At 38.4% G+C, this 26,631-nt stretch overlaps 1 protein-coding gene across 14 annotated transcripts in view; it reads right to left on the reverse strand.

The window, feature by feature from the left end:
* Znf382 (zinc finger protein 382) overlaps positions 1–26,631 on the reverse strand; it is a 124,546-nt gene that overhangs the window by 17,778 nt on the left and 80,137 nt on the right. For 2 of the 14 annotated variants that reach the window (XM_063252119.1, XM_063252118.1), the window contains 5 exons: positions 25,230–25,476; positions 13,338–14,475; positions 10,141–10,214; positions 6,917–7,043; positions 6,566–6,658 (listed from right to left, as the gene is read on the reverse strand). In XM_063252119.1, the coding sequence (XP_063108189.1) occupies positions 6,566–6,658; positions 6,917–7,043; positions 10,141–10,149 (229 nt within the window). In that variant the 5' untranslated portion in view covers positions 10,150–10,214; positions 13,338–14,475; positions 25,230–25,476. The other 12 variants (XM_063252120.1, XM_023564011.2, XM_063252114.1 and 9 more) reach the window with 11 other exon arrangements.

The following is a 26,631-nucleotide window of genomic DNA, read 5'->3' on the forward strand; positions in this document are numbered from 1 at the left end:
TGCTGTTTTAATATCTCTCTCTCTGCAAAATACTATCTCTACTTTTTAGGCTTGTTTTAATTGAATGATTTTTTTCCTATTGAATGGCTTTTTTCAAGTTTATGGGTCATATTTTCCTGCTTTTTTATATGCCTAGTAACTTTTTAAAAAGCTTTCATTTTTGAGATGGGGTCTTACTATGTCACCCCGGCTGGTCTCAAACTTCTGGTATCAAGTGATGCTTCTAGATTGTAATTTTCCTAAAGCTGTAGAGTTGTATCAATAGGATTTTATTTCAAGAAAGAACTTACCATTTATTTGGCATTGACAGTTTTCTGTTAGCATCTGGATGCTCCTCACAACCAAGAAGAAACTTCCCAGAAGTTCCTATCCAATGACTGAAAATCGAGGGAACCACAGGTTGCCATTTATATTGCTAAGACTCATCTAACGGATAATGTGCCTAAGATTCCCGTCAGGTGGGTTGAGATTTTGCAGCTGTCTACAGTGGAAGGCGCTCCCTTTCTTTCTCTATTTCAGATCTGTATCTGTATTACATCCAGACTTGTTTTATCCTCCTTTTATTTTTTATAGATATTACCTCTGAAAAAACTCCATCCTGTATTTCTAGTTCCATCCTGGAGGACCTAACAGACATACAAGTCATTTCTAGATGGTTTAATCATTTTAGTATCTTTGCTTACACTCTTTATAACATATCTTATACAGTGTAATCTATGACTAATCTAGCCCAATTTATTTTTTGTGGCCTTTCTTGGTTATCTGTCTAACGTCCTACATGTTAACAGGTTCTTTCCACTCTGGTTTGAAGGATGGATGTTAAATGATTCCTGGTACAGTAGACTATAGGAATTGTTTGTCTCACTATTCTATTTTTCTTAGAACATTTAAGGAAACAACAATACCAATCCTATATGATCTCTGTGAGAAAATTTTTGAAGAGAAAGTACCCTTAATTTGCTTGATGTGGCTAATACAACTGCTCTAAAAACCTTACAAGGATATTATAAGAAAACTACAGAGCACTATCTTTTTTTAAAAGTATACTTAAAAGCTTACTAAATTATTATCACCCTTATTTCAGCAATCTAAAACAAGAATAATAGGTCTTTTTCTTTTCTTTCTTTTTTTTTTAAAGACTAGTAAAGTGCAGTAGTGAGAAGGGGGGAAGAGTTTAGAACAAGGAGTTCAATCTGTACTGACTATGAACAATTAATTGAGATAACTCACTACCTTCAGACCAGCCAATATGTCTTTTTCAAATGAGGTTCAAACCAGGGGTACAAGGTTGGTTCAACATTTACATTAATCAGTGTAATACAATGTGGTATCAGACTAAAAAAGAAAAATAATAATGATCAAGATGCAGAAAAGGAATTTGTTAAAACTAGTACCTATTTACAACTAAGCTTGTCAGAAAACTATTTAAAGAGAACTTTCAGGATGTAGCAAGATTTATGGGGGGCTGGGGATTTAGCTCAGCGGCATAAGCACCTGCCTTGCAAGCAGGCAGTCGTGAATTCGATCCCCAGTACCGATAAAAAGGAAAAAGACAAAAAAAAAAAAAAAAAAAAAAAGAAGCATTTATGAAAATTTAAGCTTAAAAGTGAAGTATTAAAGCTGGGAATGGTGGTGTACACCAGTAATCCCTACACTTGGAAGGCTGAGGCAGGAGGAACACTATGAATTTGAAGCCAGGTGGGGATACAAATTGAGTTCAAGGCCAGCCTGAACTGCATTGAGATCCTGCCTTAAAAAGACCTAAAAACAAAACAAAACAAAAAATAAAAAACCCAAAACAAAACAACAACAACAAAAAAACCCAAAACATTACATGTCTTCTTTCCAAATTTAGTGAATTGCTAAGAATGTTCAGTCCACTTCTATTCAATATTGTGCAATAGGTTCTATTAAGTAAAACAGAATAAGAAAAAAAAAGAAAATACTAGTTTAAAAATATGAAAAAGTAAAGTGCTTTAATTTCAGGAGGGCATATTTTAAATCTAAGGGAATATATAAATAGTAATTTCCCTTATCTGAGGAGGAGCGTATTTCAAGACCTCAAGTAGATGTCTGAAACTGGGTATCACTGAAGCTTATATATTATTTCCTATACATATCTATGATAAAGTTTAATTTACATGATATGCACAGTATAAGATAAACACCAATAAGGAATAGAATTATAACAATATAGTATATTTAAAATTATGTGAATATAGTCCTCTCGATATATTTTATCATATTTTACTGTACACTCACCCTTCCTCTTGTGACATGAAATGATACAATGAGTACATGATAAGATAAAGTGTGGTAAATGACAGACATTGTGAAGTAGTTATGCTACTTGGTAAGGGATATTTGAACACAGACATTCAACACTCGTATTTCCACAGTCCATCTAATAATCAAGACAGCCACTAAGTGACTAACTGGTGGGTGTCTAACAGTATGATTGATGGACAAAGGGATGATTCATATCTCAGGCTGGATAAAGCAGGACACTAAGATTTTGTCATGCTACTCAGAACAACATGTACTTAAAAAGTTATGAATTATCTACTTTTAGAACCTTATACTTAATATGTTTGGGACTGTACATAAACATGAGTAACTGAAACAGTGGAAAGTTAAACTCTGAATAAGGGGGACTACTATATTGAACAATAATGACAACAAGAATAAAACCTAGTACAACCAGAAATATGCAAAGGTAATATATGAATACTAATTGTGGTTATACAGATTAACAACAAACTAGAAAAAGAAAAACTTTAAATCTTACTTTTGGGCTGGAAGTGTAACTCAATGGTGCATACATGAAGCTCAGGGTTCAAGTAACAGCATGTACATATGTGTGCATACACAAACACACACACACAACTTCAAATAGTATCAAAAATAGTCAACCTTAGAGACAAGTGTTATGAATGAGATGTAGGACCTGCATGCTAAAAATAATATAATATAATATAATAATATAAGTAATACTTATAGGAATCCCAGAAGCTAACCAAAATGGAAAGCTATAACACAGTTACATATCAGAAGGCTAAACCAATGATATTAGTCCTCACAAATAAAAATCTCAGCTCATTTATTTAAAGAAGTCAAGAATTTCATTCTAAAATATATTTGAAAAGAAAATTATTAGGGCTAGGGATGTAGCTTAGCAGTACAGCACCTACTTGGCAAGCATTGGGGTTTGATCCCAGTACCAATAAAAACAAGAACAAAAAAACCCCAAACAAACAAAAAAACAAACACCCTAAGTATTTACAATAACCAAAAGGAATATAGTTGGAGGATTTATCTAATTGTCCCTGAGAGTTTATTATAATCACATACTAGGTGATATTGGCTCTATGATTTAAAATGAATCAATAAAAAAGAATACAGAATACAAAAACAGACTGACACAAATACCATCAAATAATGTTCTTCTATGTGATCATCAAGCCAATTCAACAAATGAGGATAGAATAAATTAATATCCATATGGATGAAAATTCATCTTTAATGTACCTCGAATCATAAATAAAACCTAACAAGAGATGGAACACACAACTAATGATAAAAGCAAAATATATACAAAATTCTTAGAAGAATATGTAGGAAACTAGAATCACAATCTAGCCCAGACAAATATTTGTGAGGTCAAATAACTAATTATAAAAGAAAAAAAAAGCTGGATTTCACCAAAGCTAAAAACTTATGCTCATGAAAAATCACAAAAATGAAATCATAAGTCACATACTAAGGGAAATATTTGCAATGTATACATTGAATGAAACATTCCTATCTAAAACATATAAAGAATTCCAACTATTCAGTGAAAAATATATACTACCCAATTAAAGAAATGAATAAAACATCTGACCCAATGCTTCTAATGTCAAAAGTACTTGAAAAGGTTTACATCATAGTAATAAGAGAAATCTAAACTAAATTGCAAAAATATATCAGAATGCCCAAAATGAAAATATTGATAGTGTTAAATGAAGAAGAGAATGTGGGGCAATAAAAATTCTCATACATTTTTAGTGAAAGTCTAAAATGACACAGTAACTCAAAAAGTTAAATATATACCTGCCTTATAAACCAGCAATATCACTGCTAAGTGTTTACTGAGGCGACATAAAACACTATGTCCACAAAGAGACTGTTATTAGAATGTTTACAGCAGCTTTATTCTCAATAGTCTCAAACTGGAACACCTCAATTTTCTATTAACAGGAGATATACAAAATAGTATATTTGTACAATTGAATATTATATTCCAATTAAAATAACAAACTAGATATACATGCAAAAAATGTATAAATCTCTTAGTAAGCTGAATGAAAGAAGGTCTAGAATAAACAGAATTAATGCAAGCTGGTAAAAATCACAACTGTGATTATCTGAGTGGAAGGGATTTGACATGGATGAGGCCTATAGAATTTAATAGGTCGATGGAAATATCCTTAGGAAACATAATTTTGTACTTCTGTCAGAACTTGAAGAACTTTACATTTAAGATTTCTATGTACATTAAATGTACAAAGCCTGGAATGGATTCCTGGCAAGGTAATAGCAGCCAATATTTCTAGAAACACAAGGCAAAGGAAAAGATTAAAATGGGAAGTGACACTTAAAACTAAAGTTTAGATTCCAGAAGTATGAATGTCAACCATGTACAGATACTTCAAAGATCTCAGGTCTTTAAAAAGATCACTATCAGGATGACTACTATCCAAAAAACCCACTGGGTATGGCGGTACATGCTTGTAATCCCAGCAGTCTGTGATGCTAACTGAGGGAGGAGGATCAAAAGTTTAAACCCAAACTGGGCAACTTAGAAACTTAGCAAGATTCTGTTTTAAAATAAAAAATGTTTTTTTAAAGTCTGGGGATGTACAAAACAAAAACCTAGGAAATGCTGAACACAGTGGCACATGCCTAAGTAATCCCAGCTACTTAGGAAGCTGAAGCGGGAGAACTGAAACTCCAAAACAAGCCTGGACACCTTGGTGAAACCTCGTCTCAAAATAAAATTTCAAAAATGCTGGGATGTAACACAGTGGCAGAGTGCAGGCCTTGGGTTCAGTCTCCAGTAGTGAAAAACAATAACAAAACCAAACAACCCTAGAAAATAACAAGTGTTAGTAAAAATGGACAAGTATTGAAACCCTTGGGCACTAAGGCGGAAATATAAAATTGTGCAACAACTGTGGAAAATAGTATGATAACTCCATAAAAATTAAACAGAATTCCCACATGATCCAGCAATTCTACTTCTGGGTATACACCCCAAAGAAGTGAAAACAGGGACTCACAGTGATATCCGCACATTCACACAGCAGCATTATTCACAAGAGTCAAAAGATGGAAGGAACTCATGTAATCAACAGTGTGAATAAGCAAAATGTCTATGTGTACAATGGAATATTAGCCTTAAAAAGGAAAGAAATTTTTATATATGTGACAAAATGAATGAATTTTGAGGATGTTATGTTACATGAAGCAAACCAGTTACAAAAAGTACAAATATTAAATGATTCTGCTTATAAAAGGTACTTAAGGTAGTACAATTTACAGAGACAGAAAATAGAGTGGTTGTTTCTGGGGGCTAGGAAGTATGGCTAATGGGAATTTATTGTCTAAATAGTATAGTGTTTCAGTTTTGTAAAAGAGTTCTACCAAACGATGGTGGTGATGGTTACAAAACACTGTGAATATATTTAATGATATCAAAGTATTATCCTTAAAACTGTTTTTAAAATGGCCAGTTTTCACTGTGGATAGTGGCCCATTCCTATAATCCTAGTTTCATGAGGCTGAGACAGGAGCATTCCTTTGTTTGAGGTCAGCCTGGGTTACACAATGAGTTAAGGCCAGCCTGAGTTATAAAGTGAGACTCTATCTCAAATAAAACTAAAAAGATAGGGCCGGGGGCTTAGCTTGGCTGTCCAAGCACCTGCCTGGTAAGTGGTAAGTACAAGGCTGTGAGTTCAATCCCTAACACCAAAAAAAAAAAAAAAAAAAAATCAAAAAACATGGTAAATTTATATTATACATATTTTATCACAACTAAAAAAAATAAATTCCTCGCCAGGTATAGTGGTGCATGTAATACCAGCACTTCAGAGGCTGAGGCAGGAGTATCACTGTGAGATCAAGGCCAGCCTGTGCTGCTACACAAGTGAGTTCAAGGCCAGCCAGAACTATGTACAGACAACCCTGTCTCAAAAAACAAACAAATGAAAAAACAAATACCAACTTCCTGAAAACAACTTTTCTTTCTTTCTTTTTTTTTTTTTTTTTTGGCAGTACTGGAGGTTAAACCTAGGGTTTTCAAATTGTAGTATATTCCCAGCCATTTTTTATTTTTAAAATTTTGATAAAGGGTCTTGCTAACGTGTTCAGCCTAAGCTTGAACTTGCTATTTTCCTGTCTCAGCTTCCCAGAATGCTGAGATTACAGGGCATGAAACACTGTACCAAGCTGAAGGGATCTGATTTTTTGAATTGTTAATCAGCTGAGATTTAATGTTCAGTGGACATTTATCTTACAGACTTACTCAGGTAGCTCTGACTTGGAAAAATTCTCTCTGTCCATAGCTCTTCTCCTTGTTCCAATTTGCAGATCATATGAGGCTTAGTTATGTGAAACCCTAATAATGAAAAATGAAACTGGTCTTAACTGTTTATACTTCAAACTAAGAGAAAGATTCAGCATCAAAGGGTGTATCTGCATAAGATACACATCAATTAATACCAAAGTTAATACCCTGTATTAGGCAAGTGAGGGTATAGTGATATTTTCTGTTAATAAAGTGACTCTCCTTTGATCACTGAATTTCAGTTTCTTATTTTTCAGAGACTCTTAAAAGAAGACACATAACACTGAAAGATGCAGAGTGTTCCCTTACCCACAGAGATGAAGTGGCGGTAGTTTTCCAACATCACATCCCTGTACAGGGCCTTCTGAGCTGTGTCCAGCTGCTGCCACTCTTCCTCAGTGAAGTCCACAGTCACATCCTTCAATGACACTGATCCCTGTAAGGGCACACTCTAGTTCATCCTGAAGTGATCGGAAATGGGTGAGAACTAGATATTGGAGACCTAGTTCTGACAATGTGGTCAGTCTAGTTTTCTTATTTTGTGTCTTAAAGGAAATTTCTTCCTACAAATGCTTTCATCAGTATTTACTTACTCTCTCATGCTAAAATATACACACTGATATCACAGTATCTGTCTGAATGTGACTGTAGTCTGGTGACCAAAATGAATAAAATATTGATCCTGCTCATGAGAAGTCACAGGCTAAGAAAGAAGCATAAATGAAAATAAATGAATTTAATAGGTTTTACAGATGCAATGACGTAGTACCAGGGGAAAGTGTCACAAACCAAAGAAATATTTCATTTTGTATCCTGAGATTTCATTGAGGACATAAAAGCTTTGTACTCACAATAAATTTGTTTGTTTTGAAAAATACAGGGCATAAGCTTTTAAAAATTTATGGGGATAAAAAAACCAAGTGCTGTATTATAGAGCTGCAACCTCAGCCTTTGTTTTTTTTAAATACTTTTTTTTTTTTTTTTGTCTTTTTTGAGACAGGGTCTCACTTTGCAGTTCAGGCTGGCCTTGAGCTCACTTTGTAACCCAGGCTGATCTTGAACTCACAAAGATTCTCTTGCCTCAACCTCCCAAATGCTGGGATAAAAGGTGCATGCCACCACTCCAGCTAAAGTGCTATTTTAAAGAAATAGCAGCCCACTTGGGACCCCTCTGTCTCTCTGACAGAAGCTTTTTCCCTCAATAAATGTTCCTACTCTTAAAAAGTACTTAGTGCAGGGGCTGAGGATTTAGCTCAGTGGCATAAGCGCCTGCTTTGCAAGCAGGCAGTCGTGAGTTCAATCCCTGGTACCGATAAAAAAAGAAAAAGACAAAAAAAAAAAAAAAAGTACTTAGTGCATTTCTAACATACTCACATATCATGAGTAAGTATTAATGCCAACCTACATTCTTAATAATTACTACTGGTTTTTTTGTTTTTTGGGTTTTTTTGGTAGCACTGGGAATTGAGAATTGAATCCATGGCCTTTTCACAGGCTACATCCTTAGGTCTTTTCATTTTTTATTTTTAGACAGGGTCTTACTAAATCACTAAGTTGCCCAAACTTGGCTATAACTTGCAATCCTCCTGCCTCAGCCTTCCAGATCAGTATGACGACAGAAATGTGGTATCACACCTGGCTTTCATGATTACTACTCTTCTCCATGTTTTTGTTTTTGTTTTGTTTTTTTGGTACCGGGATCGAACTCAGGATTGCGTGCTTGTAAGGCAGGCACCTATGGCACTGAGCTAAATCCCCAGCCCCATGATTACTACTTTAAATGGAAACTGTTAGAATTTTTTTCCCTGCCAATATATTGTCTTGTATATATGTGTATATGACAGTATATATACTGTCATATAATCTCTATTGGGGCCTGCTGCTTAAGGAATATGAAGAAACATAAGTCAAATACATATTATTTGATAAAATTTATACTCTATAGGCAATACTGTTAAATACTAGAGAGAGCTTAAGGTGTGTTAGGTGAAAAAAGACAGTTAAGAGTTGCCTCTAGATTACAGACATTAGGAGGCTACAGAGAATAACTGGTTCTTACATGACCCAGTGTGACAAAAATGAGTCAGAAATTGGTGTAAAATGGAATAAAGACAGGCATAACTCTTGGCTTATGTACATAGGCCAGTGTGCAGGTGCTGGAACTTAGAAAATGGAAATGGGAATAGAAGAAAGATTAGGCTGGACCAAAAGATGTAATGAGGCAAACCATGAATTATACTTGAAGTGCCTACAGAACATACACATGTGATAATTATTGGATGTTAAACACATGGTTTTTATACTCTGCCAAGAATGGATAGAAGTATCTGAGAGTTACTGCAATCACAGAGGTGTAGCCTTCACAGTGAATCTGGTATACAGGGACAAAAAAGAAGCAGTGGAGAAAAGAGAACCAATTAGTGGATGGGGAAACCTTATTTAAAGGTTGAAAAATGAAGAATTTTCTGAAAGGAAAATGAAAATAGGACAAAGTACCACCTTGACTCAAGAATAGACTCCTCAAGAATATATCTCCTTTTGCACACAAAAAATCATTAGAAATCTAGTCATGGTGGTACATAGTTACTGTATAATCTAAGCACTTTGTTCGAGCAGATGCAGGAGAACTGTGCCTGGGAAAATTAGTGAGGACCTGTCTCAAAATAAAAAGGACTGGAGATTTAGCTCAGTGTGAAGGCCCCTAGTACTCAGTACCAAGTACCTCATAGTACAAAAACAAAACAGAAAGAGAAAAAATCTAAAAGATAATATTAAATTTACAAGAACATTGGAATACTAAAAAGGTTTTCACTGGCATCCCATGATTTGTAGAAACTGGTGGCAGATGTGGATTATACAGATGGATCAGAGAGGAAGAACATATAACCTGAGTTTTCTGTATAAGATTATAATCAAATATCTATTCCCCAAACCTCACAAAATAGGATAGTTTCCCACAAACATAAAACTTCACTGCCACCATGTTGTTACAAAATTTCAATTAGTAGAGATGATCCACGTGTGCTCTTCAACTACTTACAACTTAGATTTTATTTATTTATTTATTTATTTATTTGGTGCTGGGGATGAAACTCAACCTCACGTTTGCCAAGCAGGCACTTACGCCGCTGAGCTAAACCCCCAGCCTCTCAGCTGAGATTTTAAAATCAGTGTGAAAACAAGATAGATTCATTCAAGTAATATATTTCCATTTAAATCAAGAAAATACTTTCTGGTCAAGTAGTACACTGAGAAAGAAGATGATAAATATACCAAATCAATATGTGAACACTGGTTATGAGCAGAAGGCTTAACTTTCTCCGTTTGGAATGGAGAAATTGGGAACAGGGTAGGATGCCAAAGTTAGGAAAGAACAGCCCTTAAATATGGTACCTCATGCTTGCTTCACTCTAATCTGAACCCTGACCAGAGACCGTTTTATGAAAGTAAATCCCAGTAATGAGGAAATTTAAGCCACACTGATAAACAAATACTTACATTCCCTGAAAAAAAAAAGAGAGGAAACATCTCACCTTAGACATGGCTTCAAGTTTTACAAGAGATGAACCTTCTATTTTGAACTCTTCTTTTGAAAAAGAGAAGAGTCCTACAAAGACAAAGATAAAGATATAAATCATGTGAGAACACACTTGACTTAGATCTCTTAGAATAACTTAGTTAAATCTGCATTAATTTTCACTATTCCAGGAATTTCCCTGTCATAAATCTAGGACAGATTTATGGGGACAATGGACAAATCCTGCTCTCATCACCATCAGAAACTAGTCTCCTGTTCAGGTAGAATGGATTCTTGGGTATCTATGATAGTTTGCCTTTTCCCATGGGACATAGCTTTATTGTATATTTCCAAACTGTTCTTCATGGTCTTTCGATCAATTTATACTGTCATCAGTGGTACATGAGGAGAACTTTCCATACCTTGATTAAATCAGTTGAGAATTTTTTATCTGCCTCTCAGATCCATTCAGCAGCTCTTATGTATTCACATCTTATTCTGAGTGAGGATCCTTTTAAAATGTTTAAGCATAGCAGATGGTGGCATAGCAGCACATGCCTACAGTACCAGCTATCAGGAGACTGGGGCAGAAGAACTGCAAATTTGAGACCAGCCTGGCTAACTTGAAAAAATAAAATATAAAAAAGTACTCCTGGGCATGTAGCTTGACACTAAGTTCAGTTCCTAGTACTGAGCAAATATTAAAGATATTCTTTATTTTCAGTAATAGCATGTCTTAAAACTGTTTTACTTTTTCACAGCTTTTTGCTTTCTAGTTAGTTTACATTATTTTTTATTTTACTTTGTTTTGTTTGTGATGCTGGGGTTCAAACCCAGGATGCTAGGCAAACAGTCTACCATTGATGTATATCCCTAGCCACTGTGTGTTTTTTTTAATTTAGGAAATTTATTCTTTATTCATTTTAAATTGCAAATAATTTTGTTAGTTTCTTATATAATTACTAAATTATCTTTGTCATATAAAGATTTGACAAACACTTTTAGTTATTTTAGAATGCCTGAAGAAGCTATTGGTTTGGTCACTGTTTTTATCTGGAGTGGAAAAATTCACTTACAAGAGCTGAAAGAGATAGTTATGAGTAAAAATTTACTGGTTATTTTCCACATGTTCCCAATGGGATACTATTCAACACATTCATTTTAGTTAATATGAAATTTTTCACCATCTGGAAATTACAAAAATCTCACCTATTCCTTTCCAATATTTGTATCTTATTTATTTATTCTTATTTAGTGTGGTACGGGGGGTTGAACGTGCCATGTATTTATTTACTTGGTTGATTTTTAAGAGGATTGGCCTGAGAGTAGCTTGAGAGAGACTTGGGCTGTCCACTACAAACAATGGACACTCCATTACTTGGCAATAGCTTGCTCCTGGTAAACAAGAACCAGGGCAATAAAAAATTTAATGTGGGGGTAAGGTCACTCTGCAGTCCCCTGACCAACTCTATGTACCAACCTGCATTGATTACCCATACAGCTCTAAACTCACTTTTCAAGATTCTTTAAAACCTATATATAGTCAGTCCCTTCCTTTAGATTTTTGCTGATATCTATTAGTCTGATTCTCAGTATGCCTGTAGGTAGAGAAATAAAATCAGATCTTCCCCATTTTGTCTCCAAATAGTCCTTCATGTACTATTATTATAGTTTTGTTTGTTTTGGAGACAATGTCTCCTATGTAATTCAGGCTGACTTTGAGTCCACTATATAGCCCAGGCTGGCCTTGAATTTGTACTGCTCCTTCTGCCTCAGCCTCCTGAGTGCTGCTGGCATTAAGGCATGTGCCACCATGCCTGGCTTATTTCGGCTTTTATTTTTATTTTATTCATTTGTCTTTTTGAGACAGAGTCTCACTGTGCAGTTCAGGCTGGCCTTGGGCTCACTTTGTAGCCCAGGCTGGTCTTTAACTTCAGACTCCGAAGTGCTGGGATTCCAGGAGTGCGCCACCCGCCTGACTTTTTTTTTGAGACAGAAGTCGACTAAATCGCTAAATTGCTCAGGCTAGGCTTGAAGATGCAATATACCTGTCTCAGGCTCCCAAAGCACTGAGCTTATTTGCTAAACTGCTATCTAGTTGAGATTGATGGAGGCAGACTTAATAGATATTGATTATCAAATATTACACAACTAAATGTGGTCATACAAGTTCCTTAATCATTTAAATATTTAACCTACCGTGACCACAAAACCGTCAGAAATAACAGTACCATATAAACACACGGTAACAAAGACCCTTTAGAAAACCACCAACTCTTGTCATTCATAACCACGTATAGCACAATCACAGTCACAGTCACAAAACCCTTTCATTTTGCATATACTTACACAACGATCCACATCTAACCTAAAAATAGATACAAGCTGGGCACATATGTAATTCTAGCACTCTGGGAGACTCAGGAAAGTCGCCAAGTTTGACCAGGGCCTGGGCAATTTAGATTTAGTGAGATCCTGACTCAGAATTAAAAAATTAAAGAAAAAAATTTTTAAAGGGACATAGCTCAGTAAAAAGGTAGGTCCTGGGTTCAATTTCCAGTAAACAAACGAACAACAGCAACTACAAAACAGATACACGGGAAATTCCACGCAGTAACAGGGTCTTTTCACACAATCAGATGCCGTATCCCAAAGAAGAGCACTCACCCAAAACACAGTGGGTTCGTCGCAGGGGGTATCTACATGCAGTACCCGCTACCTAAGGGACCCATCCCTTTGTTTCCTCCCACCCCCGTGACGGCAGTCTCGGGATCACACAGACAAAATCCTCCAGCGCAGGGCTAGCTCCAGGTCACAAGGTGAGCATCCCTAGGGTCACGCCCATGGACCACGCCCGAGACCCAGTTCCCACTGATCTGAGCGTCTGAAATTACCAGAATTACCAGGTCTGACTCCAATTCCGAATTTCTCCCGGGTCCCCTCCCCGGGTTCCGCTCGCTCAGTCCGCTGTCTCTGGCTGAAGCTCCCAGTAGACTCTTCACGCTTCTCAGAGCCCCGAAAACCTACCAGCCTCACCCCCGGCCTGGGCTGTCCTGTGCGCCTGCGCACTCTGGCGGTAGGCTCCCGCTCCCAGGAGCCTCCGCGGCGACCCGTTAGGAGCTGCGCAGTCTTGCTTGCTGTTTCTTTCCCCAGCCATGTAAAAATCTGCGCGGCTTCCACAGCAGCACGTTTCTCCCAAGCCCCCAGGCTTACCCGTAAACGTAGACTTCTGGCTTATTTTGCTCTGGCTTTCGGTCAGCGTTTTTTACATGGTCAGTTGGCGTCCCGGCTCCGGGTATGAGAAGAGTTCTGCGGCGCACAGAAGTCTGAGGCAGATACGAGTCCCCCGCGGAGGAGGGCGTTTGCGTGATCGTCGCGTGCGTGCGGTTGTGTGTGACCCGCGTCGATGTCGGGTGTGATTGTCAACGAGTCGCGAGCGAAGAGGGCCTGACTGCTTTCGATCGGACTTCTGAGACTTTAAGTGGGGACCGGGCCATTTGCTGGACCGTGGTTGGCGGCTGTGAGTGATGACGAAGTGATGCTGAGACATTGTTGATAACTGGTCCAGTGTACACCGCCCCACCAAGATCGAACCACCCTGGGGCGTCGTACCCCTGAGCTACATCCCCAGCCTGCATTACAGGTGTATGCCGTCACGCCCAATTTAGGTTTTTTTTTTTTAAAGCAGGGTAGAATTTCATTTTAGCAGTGCTATAGTTGAATATTATATGGACACGAGATGCATATTACTGTGAAAGACTGAAGCTTTTTTTTTTTTTTTTTTGAGACGGGATCTCGCTATGCAGTTCAGGCTGGCCTTGAGCTCACTTTGTAGCCCAGGCTGGTCTTGAACTCGCAATGATCCTCCCACCTCAGAGTGCTGGGATTACAGGCATGAGCCACCACGCCCCGCTGAGGCTTCTATTCTAATGCAAGGTTCTGTTGTTTTCATCCTGCACATTATTTGTTGTCCAACCTAATACAGTATAGTGGATCCCCTGGCCAACTGTAAATTCCATGTTTTCTCAGAATTTGTTACACTGAGATTTCTTTATTGCCTATGTCATTTCCCCATATAGCTACAACACAAAGCATTTAATCAAATGACTTTGGAAGGGTAAGTTGGATATTTGAGACCTAGAGCAAAAAGCTCTTAACTATATAACCATAGTCTTACATTTGGTATGGAAAATTTGGAGCTGCAGTTACTCAAAGGCAGTGTCTTGGGGAGACAGGATATTGAGGCTCCAAGAATAGGATTCCTTCCTCTAGTGATCCCTTTTAGAAGCTCTACAGAGGCAGTTTGCATATTGCAGATTCTCAACGTCTTCATAGCTCTGTGGTGAAACTGCTGTGAACACAGAAACTGATGTCAGTGCCAAACTATAGTGAATCTGATGTCTCTTAAGACACAAGGAAAGGTCAATAGTATTTCAGTCTCATATTTCCATTGAATATGGGTGATGGAGGCTTATGTGTGGTGAAGATAGTGCATTTAGCTTACCTCCATGAAAGACTGGCTATTTCATGATTCCCTCCCTATGTTTGAGACAGGGCCTCTCTGTATAGTTCAGACTGTCCTTAAACTCACTATGTAATCCAGGCTGGCCTCCAACTCTAATCAATCTTCCTACCTCAGTCTTCCAAGTGATAGGATTACAGATTGTGTGTGTGTGTGTGTGTGTGTGTGTGTGTGTGTGTGTGTGTGTGACCACACCTGGCTGCATGATTCTTTTTTATCTCCACACTTTGCTATATTCCCAGAGAAGACTTCTGGGAAGAAGAAAACATTGCATTTGTGTATCTTAAAGCCAAGCCAGAGGTCATTTTGACTTTTTGTTTATAAAATGCCTGTTTTTCAGGATGTAGAGTAACTATCGGTGATCTAGCCAAGGTCCCCAACTGTCTGTATGAAAGGATGAAAGAAGAGACAAATTTAATAAGGCTTGATGGAGACTGGGAAGTCAGTCTCTCAGAATGGGCAGAAAGCATGACACTCCAAGCTAGCCATTGTTTATTTGGTACAGGGAATGGAACCCACAACCTTGTGCTTGCCAGGCAGGTGCTGTGCCACTGAGCTATATCCCTGGCCCTAGCTACTATTTATTAGCCAGTGTAGTGGAGGAGTTAGAGTGCTTTTCTTGGAACATAGAGGCTGTGGTAGAATGGGCAACATCATAAAAGAAACATGCCATCCCCAATACCTGGGTGCTAATCTCATTGACAGAGAGGAAAGTGATTTCCAAGAGGAAGGTGATTTCAGAGTTCCAAAATCAGCCGATGAGGCAAGGAGCCAAAGAGACTGTACAATTCCTAGTCCCCAAGAATAAATTCATCTGAAATGCCCCGCCAAATAATAGCTATTTATCTGGTCTCTAGGTCTTCTTTTTCCAGTTAATGATGACAATACGAAGATGGATTTTTCCAGTATACCTTCAAACACCCTTTCTAGAGTTAATTTTTATGGAACCATTTAGCAGTACACTCATTTTCTCCATAGTTTTTAAACAGTCTCATAGAAAGAGTCCTTTATATTATGATTTGTTGAAGAGATCAGTGTTTAAGTAGAATTACATATTTGATACTTGAGGCATGGGTAGGAAAAATAGCAAAGTCAGAGATGGTTTGGTTGGTTTTGGTTAAGTTTTGTATTTTTTCAATTAAAACTGTAGGAATTTATTCTCTCTTTGGTTTTGCTTCTTGGCCTACAATGCTTAAAACAGTTACTATACTTTAGTATGTAAAATTATTTGTTAACTATGACCTAATAATTTCATATCCAGCAACCTTTCTAAATTTAGTTACATCGTTTCTTGGCCTTTTGGCTAAAATCAAGTGTAAATTTAGTTACAAATTTTAGCATTTGGTTTATAGCTTCTTTTAGGGATTTTATTTTCCTTTTAGGGGGATGTTATTTTCCAGTGTTTATATTTATTTGTTTATATTGCCTAGTTGTAATTACTGGAAATTCTAATACAATGTTGAATGAAAGTAATGTTAATAGACATTGTTACTTTTGGAGGGGAATAATATTAGGGATTGAACCCAGACCTTCACACTCAGCTACATTTCCAGCCCTTTTAATACATTACCTTGAAACAGGGTCTCACTAAGATACCCAGGCCGGGCCAGAACTGTGATCCTCCTGCCCAGTCTCCCAGAGTGCTGGGATTATACAGGCATGTGCCCCTAAGTCTAGTGGCTTCTGTTGCCTTTTTTTAAAATCATAGTATTATAGATAGCTAAGTTACTTAGAAATATAGGCAGTTAGACAGGGCTGTCCTTTGAGAGGTCATTGTAGAAGACAACTGTGGCTTGGGTGCATTCACTGAAGGCCAGACTTCAAGAGGAACTACTCACCTATATACTTCCCCTAGGGATGAACAGCAGTGATTCATATTCTAAGTAGGCAACAATCAACTTGAGATAGGGCCCAAACCTCTTTAACTCACACCCTTCCAGGAAAGTTCTTGTCCCTCCATTTGTGCTTGCTATGTGACTTGTTTCCCTATTTGATCCCCATTTAATCAGTATTACCCTAGCAATAATACTTATATACTTGTCAGTTGACTATCCTTTTGTCCCACCTCATGCCCATCCTATGATTTGTCATTGGATTAATGTTACCTGAGTGACCATACTTGTAATCTTTTGATTATAGCTTTGTCCCATCTTAAGCCCACCTTACCTCGTGGCTCTGCTCAATAAACACCCTTGAAAACCAATGTTGACTGGCAACACACTTTCTGGCCTTTTTCTGGCCCTCTCAATAAAGCTTTCAATACATTCTTCCATCTCTTAACCTCCATTATTCCTAGAATTCATTCCTTGATTTTATTTCTTATTTTTTGGTACCAATAATTGAACTCAGGACCTTGGGCTTGCTAGCTAGGTGCTTATGCTGCTGAGCTATATCCCTGGCCTTATTCCTTGATTTTAGAGAACATGAACTTGGTGTTTTAGACATCTAGCAGGTTGGGAGTTTCATTCCCCAGTATCAATAGTGTTACAGACAGCTAAATTGGCAGCCAGACAGGGCTAGGACCTAAGGGAGCCAGTGCAAAAGACAAGATACATTGCAATTGTGGGGGAGACAAAAGATGAAATAAATGCACCACATACTTTCCCTAAGGAAAACAACAGGGATTAATATTCTGAGTAGGTATCAAAAGAAAGCCTGGAAGAATCACTGACACAATCTCCTATAAAAAGAACCCAGTTGGTTTTACACTGGCTTGCCAATGGCTTGCTTCCTCATTTGACTTCAATTTAATCAATATTACCTGAGCAGTTATGCTTGTAATCTTGAGTTTTATTCCATAGTTTTATTCCACTTCATGCCCACTTTATGATTTCCTATTTTTCCCCACTTTGTACCCACTTCACCTTGCTCTATAAAAATTCCTAGAAAAGGCAGGATTCTCTGCAACCATCTTGAGACCCCTTCTGTCTGACAGAAGCTTTCTTTCCCCAGTATATCCTGCTGTTAACCTCTGTTCTTAAAATTGATTCTTTGATTTTAGAGAACACAAACTTGTACCAGGCATTTCGTAGGTTGGGAGTTTCCTTCCATGTATAAATAAGACAGTGTTCAGTATTTCATCATTATACTTAAGAGGTTTTCATAGAAACTTATCAAATTAGCAAATTCTATCCCTAACCTGCTGAAAGTTTTCATCATGAAGTGATACTGTGTTTTGTCAGATACTTTTTCTGAATATACTAAAGTGACTATGATTTTTACCTTTTCCTGAGGGATATAGGAAGCAATCTTTGTGTTTACCCACTTGTGTGCACATGTACCAAAGTGTCAAAATAGGATTTTCAATAACATGATGCTCCACCTAACAGACTTTGCATGTTTACCTGAGCATCACAAAAGGGTAAAATATACCCATACCACTTTAGATTTTGTTTTAACAAAAGTTTTTTTGATTTTCTGTTAGAAGTAGCCCACTTCATTATAGTAGTAAGTGAAAAACCAGATCTGCAAATTTTGGAGGTCAAAAGTGAATCATTAGATTACTCATGTGTGAAGTTGATCCATTATGGTAAAATACATGTTTTTATAACAGAAGAGTGGTGTGGGAGTATTATTTATAATGAAGGTGATGATGGCTGTGATGTTGGCCATATGAGCTAAAGTTCTTTGCCAGTGAAATGGAACAAGAATTGATTGATAGAGATATGGGGAAGGCAGACCTTTTTGATTCAGGTGATGAAGAAAACAGCAATGAGAATACATATTTCTCTGTTTATAATGTTATAAAATGGTCACACAAGCAAGTGGAACAATCCAGTATTAAAACTTGGTCTGGGGGCTGGAGGTTTAGCTCAGCGGCAGGAAGCAGGCAGTCGTGAGTTCGATCCCTGGTACTGATAAAAAGGAAAAAGACAAAAAAAAAAAAAAAGATACAAAACTCGGTCTGAAAATATAGTGAGGGTCTTGGCAGGGGTGAAACATATTGGACAAGATGCCATCACTGCCATTCAGTGTTGGAAATTATAACAGACCAAATGCTACAAGATGCTGTGAAATATACAAAGGGAGAAATACAAGTAAAACATTCTGTATGCACCAATAGCCATATTCAAAAATATATTTTGTGACACCTCACTAGCTGTTAGGACGTGTGTTGTGGTCACAGGTAGGGCTTTTCAGAGGTGGTTGAATCTCGTGTATGTGATTGATTCATGGTACCATGACAGTATTACGGGTGCTAGCATTAAGGGTAGGTAATTATTAAATACATACACCATTGGTTTGGCACTGTCCTAATCCCAGCAGCCTAGATAGAGTATAAAAGGGGCAGAAAGATGCTGTAAGGTCCTTTATTGCATTTCTACCTTCTGCCCACCATGAATATTTCTCTTTTGTGAGGCCTGTTGGAGCCAGCCAATTGTGAACTGAAACCTCTGTAAACTGTAAGTCAAATAAACATTTTCTTCTTTACTTTTGGGCATTGAGTATTTTGTCTCTGCAATGAGAAAAAAGTAACTAAGACAATTTTTGACACCAGATGGGTGCCTTCCCTACATATCAATCAGTCACTATAGCCATGGACATTTAAAAGGTAGCATCAGATCCCATAGAATCAGGGCTTAGTCCAAAAGACACTCTCCTCTGCCAAATGCAAGGCTAGCTACTTTATCTGTGCTTCTGTCAGGCAGTAAATCAGGGTTACAACAATACTCTCTTCAAGTTCGATGAATTCGCTGGAGTGGCTCACAGAACTTGGGAAAACATGTTTATTTTAAAATAAACCAATGGGGGCTGGGGATTTAGCTCAGCGGCATAAGCACCTGCCTTGCAAGCAGGCAGTCGTGAGTTCGATTCCCCAGTACCGATAAAAATGAAAAAGACAAAAAAAAAAAAAAAAAAAAAACAAACAATGGAGCTGGGGATTTAGCTCAGCAGCATATGTGCCTGCATGGCAAGTATGAGATCCTGAGTTCGATCCCCAGTACCAAAAAAACAAACCAATGAGCCAGGCGTGGTGGTGCACGTCTGTAATCCTAGCCCTTGGGAGGCAGAGGTAGGTCGATCATTGCAAGTTCCAGACCAGCCTGGGCTACAAAGTGAGTCCAAGGCTACTCTGAACCACATAGTGAGACCTTGTCTCAAAAAGACAGTAAATAAAATAATATGTTTCACAGTATTCTTAACAAATAGTCCTGACTAAACCTACTAGATATGACCAAATTGTTTTTTCAATTTATATTTCTGTTTTGATCAATCAGGGGAATATGCCCACTCACATTTGTTTACCATGAATTTAGTCTTTATGTGTTCTTTCACTTTTATCCTTTTTAAAAAAGAGTTGCAAGGTTAACCAAATAAATTGTCTGTATTGAATAGTAAAGGTGAGAATCTATCTTATTTTAAACCACATGTTAAAGTTTTCCAAAAACATAAAAACAGTGCTACTCTTTTCACCAATTTTCTTTTTTTATTTTTGTCTGAGACAGTGTCTCCCTATGCAGTTCAGGCTGGCCTTGGTCTCACTTTGTAACCTGGCTGGTCTTGAACTTGCAACAATCCTCCTGCTTTAGCTTCCCGAGTGCTGGCATTACAGGTGTGCGCCACCATGCCCGGCTCTCTTTTCACCAATTTTCTGAGTAAATTAGACACTTTCATTTTTTAAAGTGTTATTGCTGGGGGCAGTGGTGCATGCCTGCAATACTAGCACTCTGGGAGGCCCAGGGTGGCAAATTCAACTCTATTCTACACAAATAAGTGAGATCGTGTTTCACAATATAAACTTAACAGTCTGGGATGCAATTCAGTGTGAAGGTCCTGACTTCAATCCCCAGTACCACAAATTTTATATATATGTGTGTGTGTATTTATGCTAACAAGTAAATATTTAAAATTTTCTCAGCTTTGTAGTAAGATAGATTACATAATAACCCACCTAAACAAAAGCTTCCCTATATAACATTCATAACCCAACTGAACCCATCACATAATTCCCCACAAAGATACCAAACTCAGAAACCACTTACTCCAGTTACCTATAGTCTCAAACACTCATAACTTATTCTCCTAAAATACTTACCAATTTCTTAGAAAGTTAAATATCCATTAGCAATTTTTCTTCTAGATATTAAATACAGGAGAAATGAAAACATTCTAGCTTTATATGTATTAAACCTGGAAAGCCAAATGTCAAAAGAATAATGAATAAACTAGCTGTGGCATATTTAGACAAACTAACGTTCATCAGAAATTTTAAGAAGTCAACTATGAAATCTCAGACATGATGAGTTAAAGGAGACATGGAATTGTATAACTGACAAACTGAATTTTCTTGAGAGGAATCAGATCAATGGTTATCTCTTTGCAAAAGGGACTTCCTGATATACACAGAGATACCTTCCTGACATACAGTGACATACTGTGCCATATGCAGTTTTGGGAGCTGGAGCTTTCTCCTGGGGAAAAACTGACAAAACTTTCCAGTCTCCCGTAAGATTAGGACCACCTACCACAGCCTAACTGAGGCTCCGCCCTTCCAGACCTGAGTGGTGCAAAAACCTGGGGTCTAGGCTCCAAATTCTCCCTACGGGCTTCTCATTGCAGAACACCATGACTCTTCTCAATCCACCCGGGCTTCTGGTTCCTTTTTTGGATTCCTTCTGCCTGGGGTAAGAGTTTCTTAGTGGCAGTTTCCAGAATTTCCTTTCTATGCCTCAATCCTTCGGAGTCTGCGTTTCCAGTACTCTTCCCCTTGGGATGCGGCGAAAGCGAGCCAGTCGCTTCTTCCGCCAGCCCGGTGTAGTTCTCCAGGGCCTTCTTCCGCCCTCACTACCTCAGACTTCCGGTTACTTGAAGGCCTGGCTTTCATCCTTCTCAACCTTATTTATCTTGAGTTGGACCTTATTCCTCGAGCAATCTGCGCCCCCAACAACTAGCAAGAGTCTCTGCTTGATGCAGGACGTTTGATTAGGATACCTGGACATTTTCGGAGGCGGACTACGTTTCCCACAACATTCGTGGCGCAAGGCCACGAATGACCTTCAAGATTTGGTTCCCCTTCCGGTGTTGTAATGTGCTGTGCTTGGTAAGTTAAGGTGATCCAGGTGAGGTTGTGTGAAGAACTCGCGGTAGAGCGCGTCCACGCTCTCGGGGCCCTGATGGGTGATGAGGAAATTTGTGCCTCATGCCTTTGCATGCGTGAGCTGCGGACAACGGGGGTTGTGACTGCATTGTTACAGAGTGTGTGTACGAGGGGTGGGAAAGGCTGAATGTGTCTTGACAGGTGTCAATTGGGCCTTTTAGGACTTTTGAGGAGGGGCAGAGCACTTGTGACCTGGGTATGCAGTACATTGACACGGTTTGACTCTGTGACCGATTGACCACCCACAGTGTAACCTCATTTCCCTAATTTGGTTTTGTATGTATCTCATGATATACAATATTTACATGCATATATATCCATATATAAAGCTTAAATTCCCCCTTTAAGAACATGTCTCTCCTTGTTTTTTTTTTTTATTTAAAGAAAAGGAAACGAAAGAATACATGGAGATAAAAAAGGGTAGAAATAATACAAACTTACAGAAAAACAAGCCCACTGGAGATCTTCATTGTCTATCTAATTGTCTCTAGTTTCTTACAAATAGTTGTCCCCATCTTCACCCACCTTATATACTTATTGTATATTATAGAACTAATCAAATCATTGGAGGCTTTTTAGGTCCTTATGTTCCAAATTAGGGAAGACAATAGTAACTACCATCGCATCTCTCATTCTCTTTGTGATAGCTGTCCCCATCTCTACATATGCTGAAATTGAACTCAAGAAACCAGTCCAATGTCATTCTAATCAGTGAACAATAATATTGCTAGAATTTCTATCATAATGCTACAAAATTAGCCTCGGGTTTCTTAGCGTCTCTTCCTCAGAGTTTCTGTTCATTACATCTTGCATTATATAATCTGTTCCCGTAAATAATTAAAAAGAAGAAAAAAAACCCATGTGTGAATTTCTACATATATATCTATCCTCTCTGTATTATAGGGAATACCAGGTCATAGCAAGACAGCAAAACAATTTCCTAGCAAAACATGCAATGGATAAGACATATAAGACCACAATATAGATGATCTTCCGTAGTTACTATGTTTTCTCTTGTTATTTTCAATAGATTTGACCACCCCACTAGCTTATTATAGTTAAATATAGTATCACCTATTTTTATAAAAACTTAACTTTGACAGCATTGTAGGATTTGAGAGGTGTTACTAATTAATACCAGTATGGATATCCTTTACATCTTGTCATCCTCAGAGTAGTTTCCTCTACTTTTAGGGTTGATACTAACAAGCATACCAATTTCAAATAAAATCAGCCATGGCCAACCCATAGTCTTATGATTCAGCTACTTTTAGGGTTGATACTAACAAGCATACCAATTTCAAATAAAATCAGCCATGGCCAACCCATAGTCTTATGATTCAGATTCAATTAAAATCAGTCACAGTAAGACAATGTAAGTATTGTAGGATTTCAGTTTAAGTTAATAGGAAAGTAAGGATAGTTACCATGGTATAACCTGCTATTTTTGGGTCAAATCTGACATGAGTGGACAGACCAGTATATATTAAATTCAAACTAAATTTGTCAATAAGACTACTATGTCTTTTAAATCCTTATACACCATTAACAATGACCTCTGCCTTTTTCTTTTTTTTTTTAAATAGAATTTCAGAGCTGTCTATACTAAAGACTATAGCTACTCCACTTTTCTGCTATAATTTGTCCACCTTATTCCCTCATTCCACTGTCTGCCCCGTTCACTGAGGCCTCTCTGCCACTGTTGCTGGAATCCTGGTATCTCTTCCTCTCTTTCTCTGTAATGTCCTACAGCACTCTCTGTAGGGTTGGATTGGTGGCCATGAACTCCCACAGTTCCTCCTTGTCTTGAAAATATCTTATTTCTCCATTAATTTTGGGAGAGAGTTTTGACGGGTATATGAGCTTCGGTTGCATATCATTTTCTTTCAGGACTTGGAATATTTCTCCCCACTCCCTTCTTGACTTAAGAGTTTGTGTTGATAAATCTGCTGTTATTTTGATAGTTTTCCTGTTGTAGGTAATCTTCATCTTTTCTTTGGCTGCTTTTAATATTCTGTTCGTTTGGTGGATTTCTGGAATCTTTATTATTATATGTCTAGGCGTATATCTGTTTTGGTTGTAGGTAGCTGGTGTTCTGTATGCCTCTTTTATCTGGATATCATTTCTTTTTGCTAAATATGGGAAATTTTGCTTTAATATATCTGTGAATATTCTTTGTATTTCATTATTGGTTGCTCCTGCTTCCTCACTCACATTCTTTATTCTTAAGTTATGTATCTTTTTGTCATCCTCTAGTTTTTGAATTGCTTCTTTCTGGTTCCTTGTTATTTTAAGAGGCTTTTTATTTCACGATCATATGCCATAAATCTCTCTTCAAGTTTCAGAACTTTCAGTTTCAAGTTTCAAGTTTCAGAACTTTCAGTTTCAAGTTTCAGAATTTCACGATCATATGCCATAAATCTCTCTTCAAGTTTCTGTCAAGGCATTTTGCCAGTGTTCAATGGAGTTTTTAGTTTCCTGGTATTCTCTTTGGATCTGTTTCATGCATTCTAAGGTATGTTTAAATTCTTCTTCAGAAGTTTCTCTTTCTTTTCTGATTTCCTCAGTTCTTCCGTCTGTGTTCTCTTGGGCGGGGCTTGTCATTTCTTTAATTAATCTCTTTATATCTTGTCTCACTTGAATCAGGAGTACAGCTTTAAATTCTTCTATGAGATCATGAAGGTACTTTTTAATTTCGGCTGATGCTGTGTCGAGCAATGGATGGTTACTGTGCTTGTTCTCTTCGGTGTTTACTTCTCCTGGGCTTATTTTCTCATGTTGGGCAGCTGGAGATTTTTTAAAATTTTTTATCTCTTGTCATGTTTCTGGTTTCTTTCAGACTGTCCTGGGGTTCTATGGCCTTCTCCGAATTGCTTAGGGCCTTTCAGAAGCGTGCTGACTTGAGTTTTTGCTGTCCTCCCCAATTTGCTGTTATCTGGGGTAGGCTGGGATACAGGGGCAGTACGTACAGGTTAGTCTCCAGCCTCTTCGCCAGTCAATCCGTAAATTAGGCTGTACTTTCTGGATGTCACTGAGTTGTGACTATTTTGTATCTGCTTGTTGGGCCCCAAGCAGAGGCTTGGTTTAGCCCCAGTAGCTCCTGCCGGTTCTCTTTGTACCAGAAGCAGCTGACTAATGTCACTATGGCACAGGGTCCTGCCCAAATCCTAGCTGTTCTTTTCCAGACCTCTCTGTGACAGGAGCACCAGAACAGCAGAACTGTCCAAATTCAAGATGTCTCCCACTAGTTCTCTGTATGACGCTGAAGCCAACACGTACTCAGGCTCTGCCCAATTTCAAGATGCCTTCTACCAGCCCTCCCTATAGGGGGACTCAGTGATGCCACCGAGCTGTAGGTTCTGCCCAACTATAAGATGGTTGCCACCAGACTCTGTGATATTGATGTCCCCGTGGTGGCAGGCACTGCCCAATTCCAAGACGTTCTCTGGCCAACCCCAGCAGCCGCGGGGTCCCCAGTACTCACCAGGGTCCACGCCGCCCACCTTTCCCGCGCTCCTGGCACAGCGCGGAACGGTCAGGAATCCTTGTTGCGTGCACTTCCGGGACGGCGTGGAACGGTCAGAAATCTGCGCTGCGTGCACTCCCAGCACGGCGCAGAACGGTCAGGAATCCACGCAGGGTGCACTCCCGGTACTTGGCACAGAACGGTCAGGAATCTGCACAGCGTGCACTCCCGGTACGGCGTGGAACGGTCAGGCCAGCTACTCTTTCTGACAAGGGAACATAATAAAGATTTTCAAGGATAGATGTTTCTAGTCCCGGTTCATCTGCTTTTTCAATATGCAACAATAGCACTGTCGTGTGCTAAATGCAACCACTTCTATCTCTGCCTCCCTCGAAACTCAAGAACATGTCTCTCCTTGTGAAGACTGCTTGTGAAAGGTACCCTACACCTAATTATGCTTGTATTGTCTTCTGGACATTTTGTCCTTAGTACCTAGCTTAGAGCATTAACAGAAATGCCTGTCTAGGTTCAACAGTAGATTCCATGGTTTCTTGGAACTTATTTCCCTGTATCTTTTCTTCTGTCGTCATGTCCGATAGCCAGTGGGGTCCAGCAATGGAAAACTAGTCATCAGAAAGGGAATCATACAGCCCAGTGCGGGGGATGCATGCCTGTAATCTTACCACCCCTAGATCAGCTGAAGCATGAGGATTTTGACTCGGAGCCCAGCCTGGGAAGTTTAGTGAGACTCTGTCTCAAAAACTAGAAAGGGCTGGAATTTGCAGCTTAGTGTAGAGACGATAGGTTATATCCCCTGTGCAAGGTGCAAGTTCCAAGAAGAGAAATACATCCTGTATCATGGGGTGGGAGTTGCACTTCCCTCCCAGATAGGCTCCTGGTGAGATAGGAGGGAGTAGTAAGCTGGTGTAGAATTAGATCTCCTTGGATTGACTGTGGAGGCAATTTACACATTTCAGAACCACAGTGTTTCCTGATGGATGTGTCCTAAAAGCTGCTGTAAACTCTGAGGCCATTTTCTAGGCACTGATGATACTGAGTTTTTTTTGTTTTGTTTTTTGATACAAAGAAAAGTCAGCAGGTTTTTAATTTCCTGCTTCTAAATGGGGCTGGCTGGTGGTAGGTAGTATTCTTATTTAGCCAGTTTAGGATCTCAGTTCTTTCTTGTTGTCCTTGCAGTTTCAAGAGAAGACTCCTGAAACAGAAGAGAGCATTTCTATTTAATGGCCAACTATTTAATGGTCACAGTCAGTTTGTAGTTTTGTTCTGTCAAATACTGTTCGTTTTTTTTTTTTTTCAGTGTTGCAGATCAACCCCGAAACCTTGTGCTTATTCGGTTTTACAGAAGACTCTTTGCTTTCCTATTAAATTGTACTTGCTAATTGTAAACTATCCATTTACT

This window comes from Cavia porcellus, unplaced genomic scaffold (genome assembly GCF_034190915.1).
Source record: "Cavia porcellus strain 051 isolate PalLab524CR breed Dunkin Hartley unplaced genomic scaffold, mCavPor4.1 scaffold_7, whole genome shotgun sequence".
NCBI classification, from domain to species: domain Eukaryota; kingdom Metazoa; phylum Chordata; class Mammalia; order Rodentia; family Caviidae; genus Cavia; species Cavia porcellus.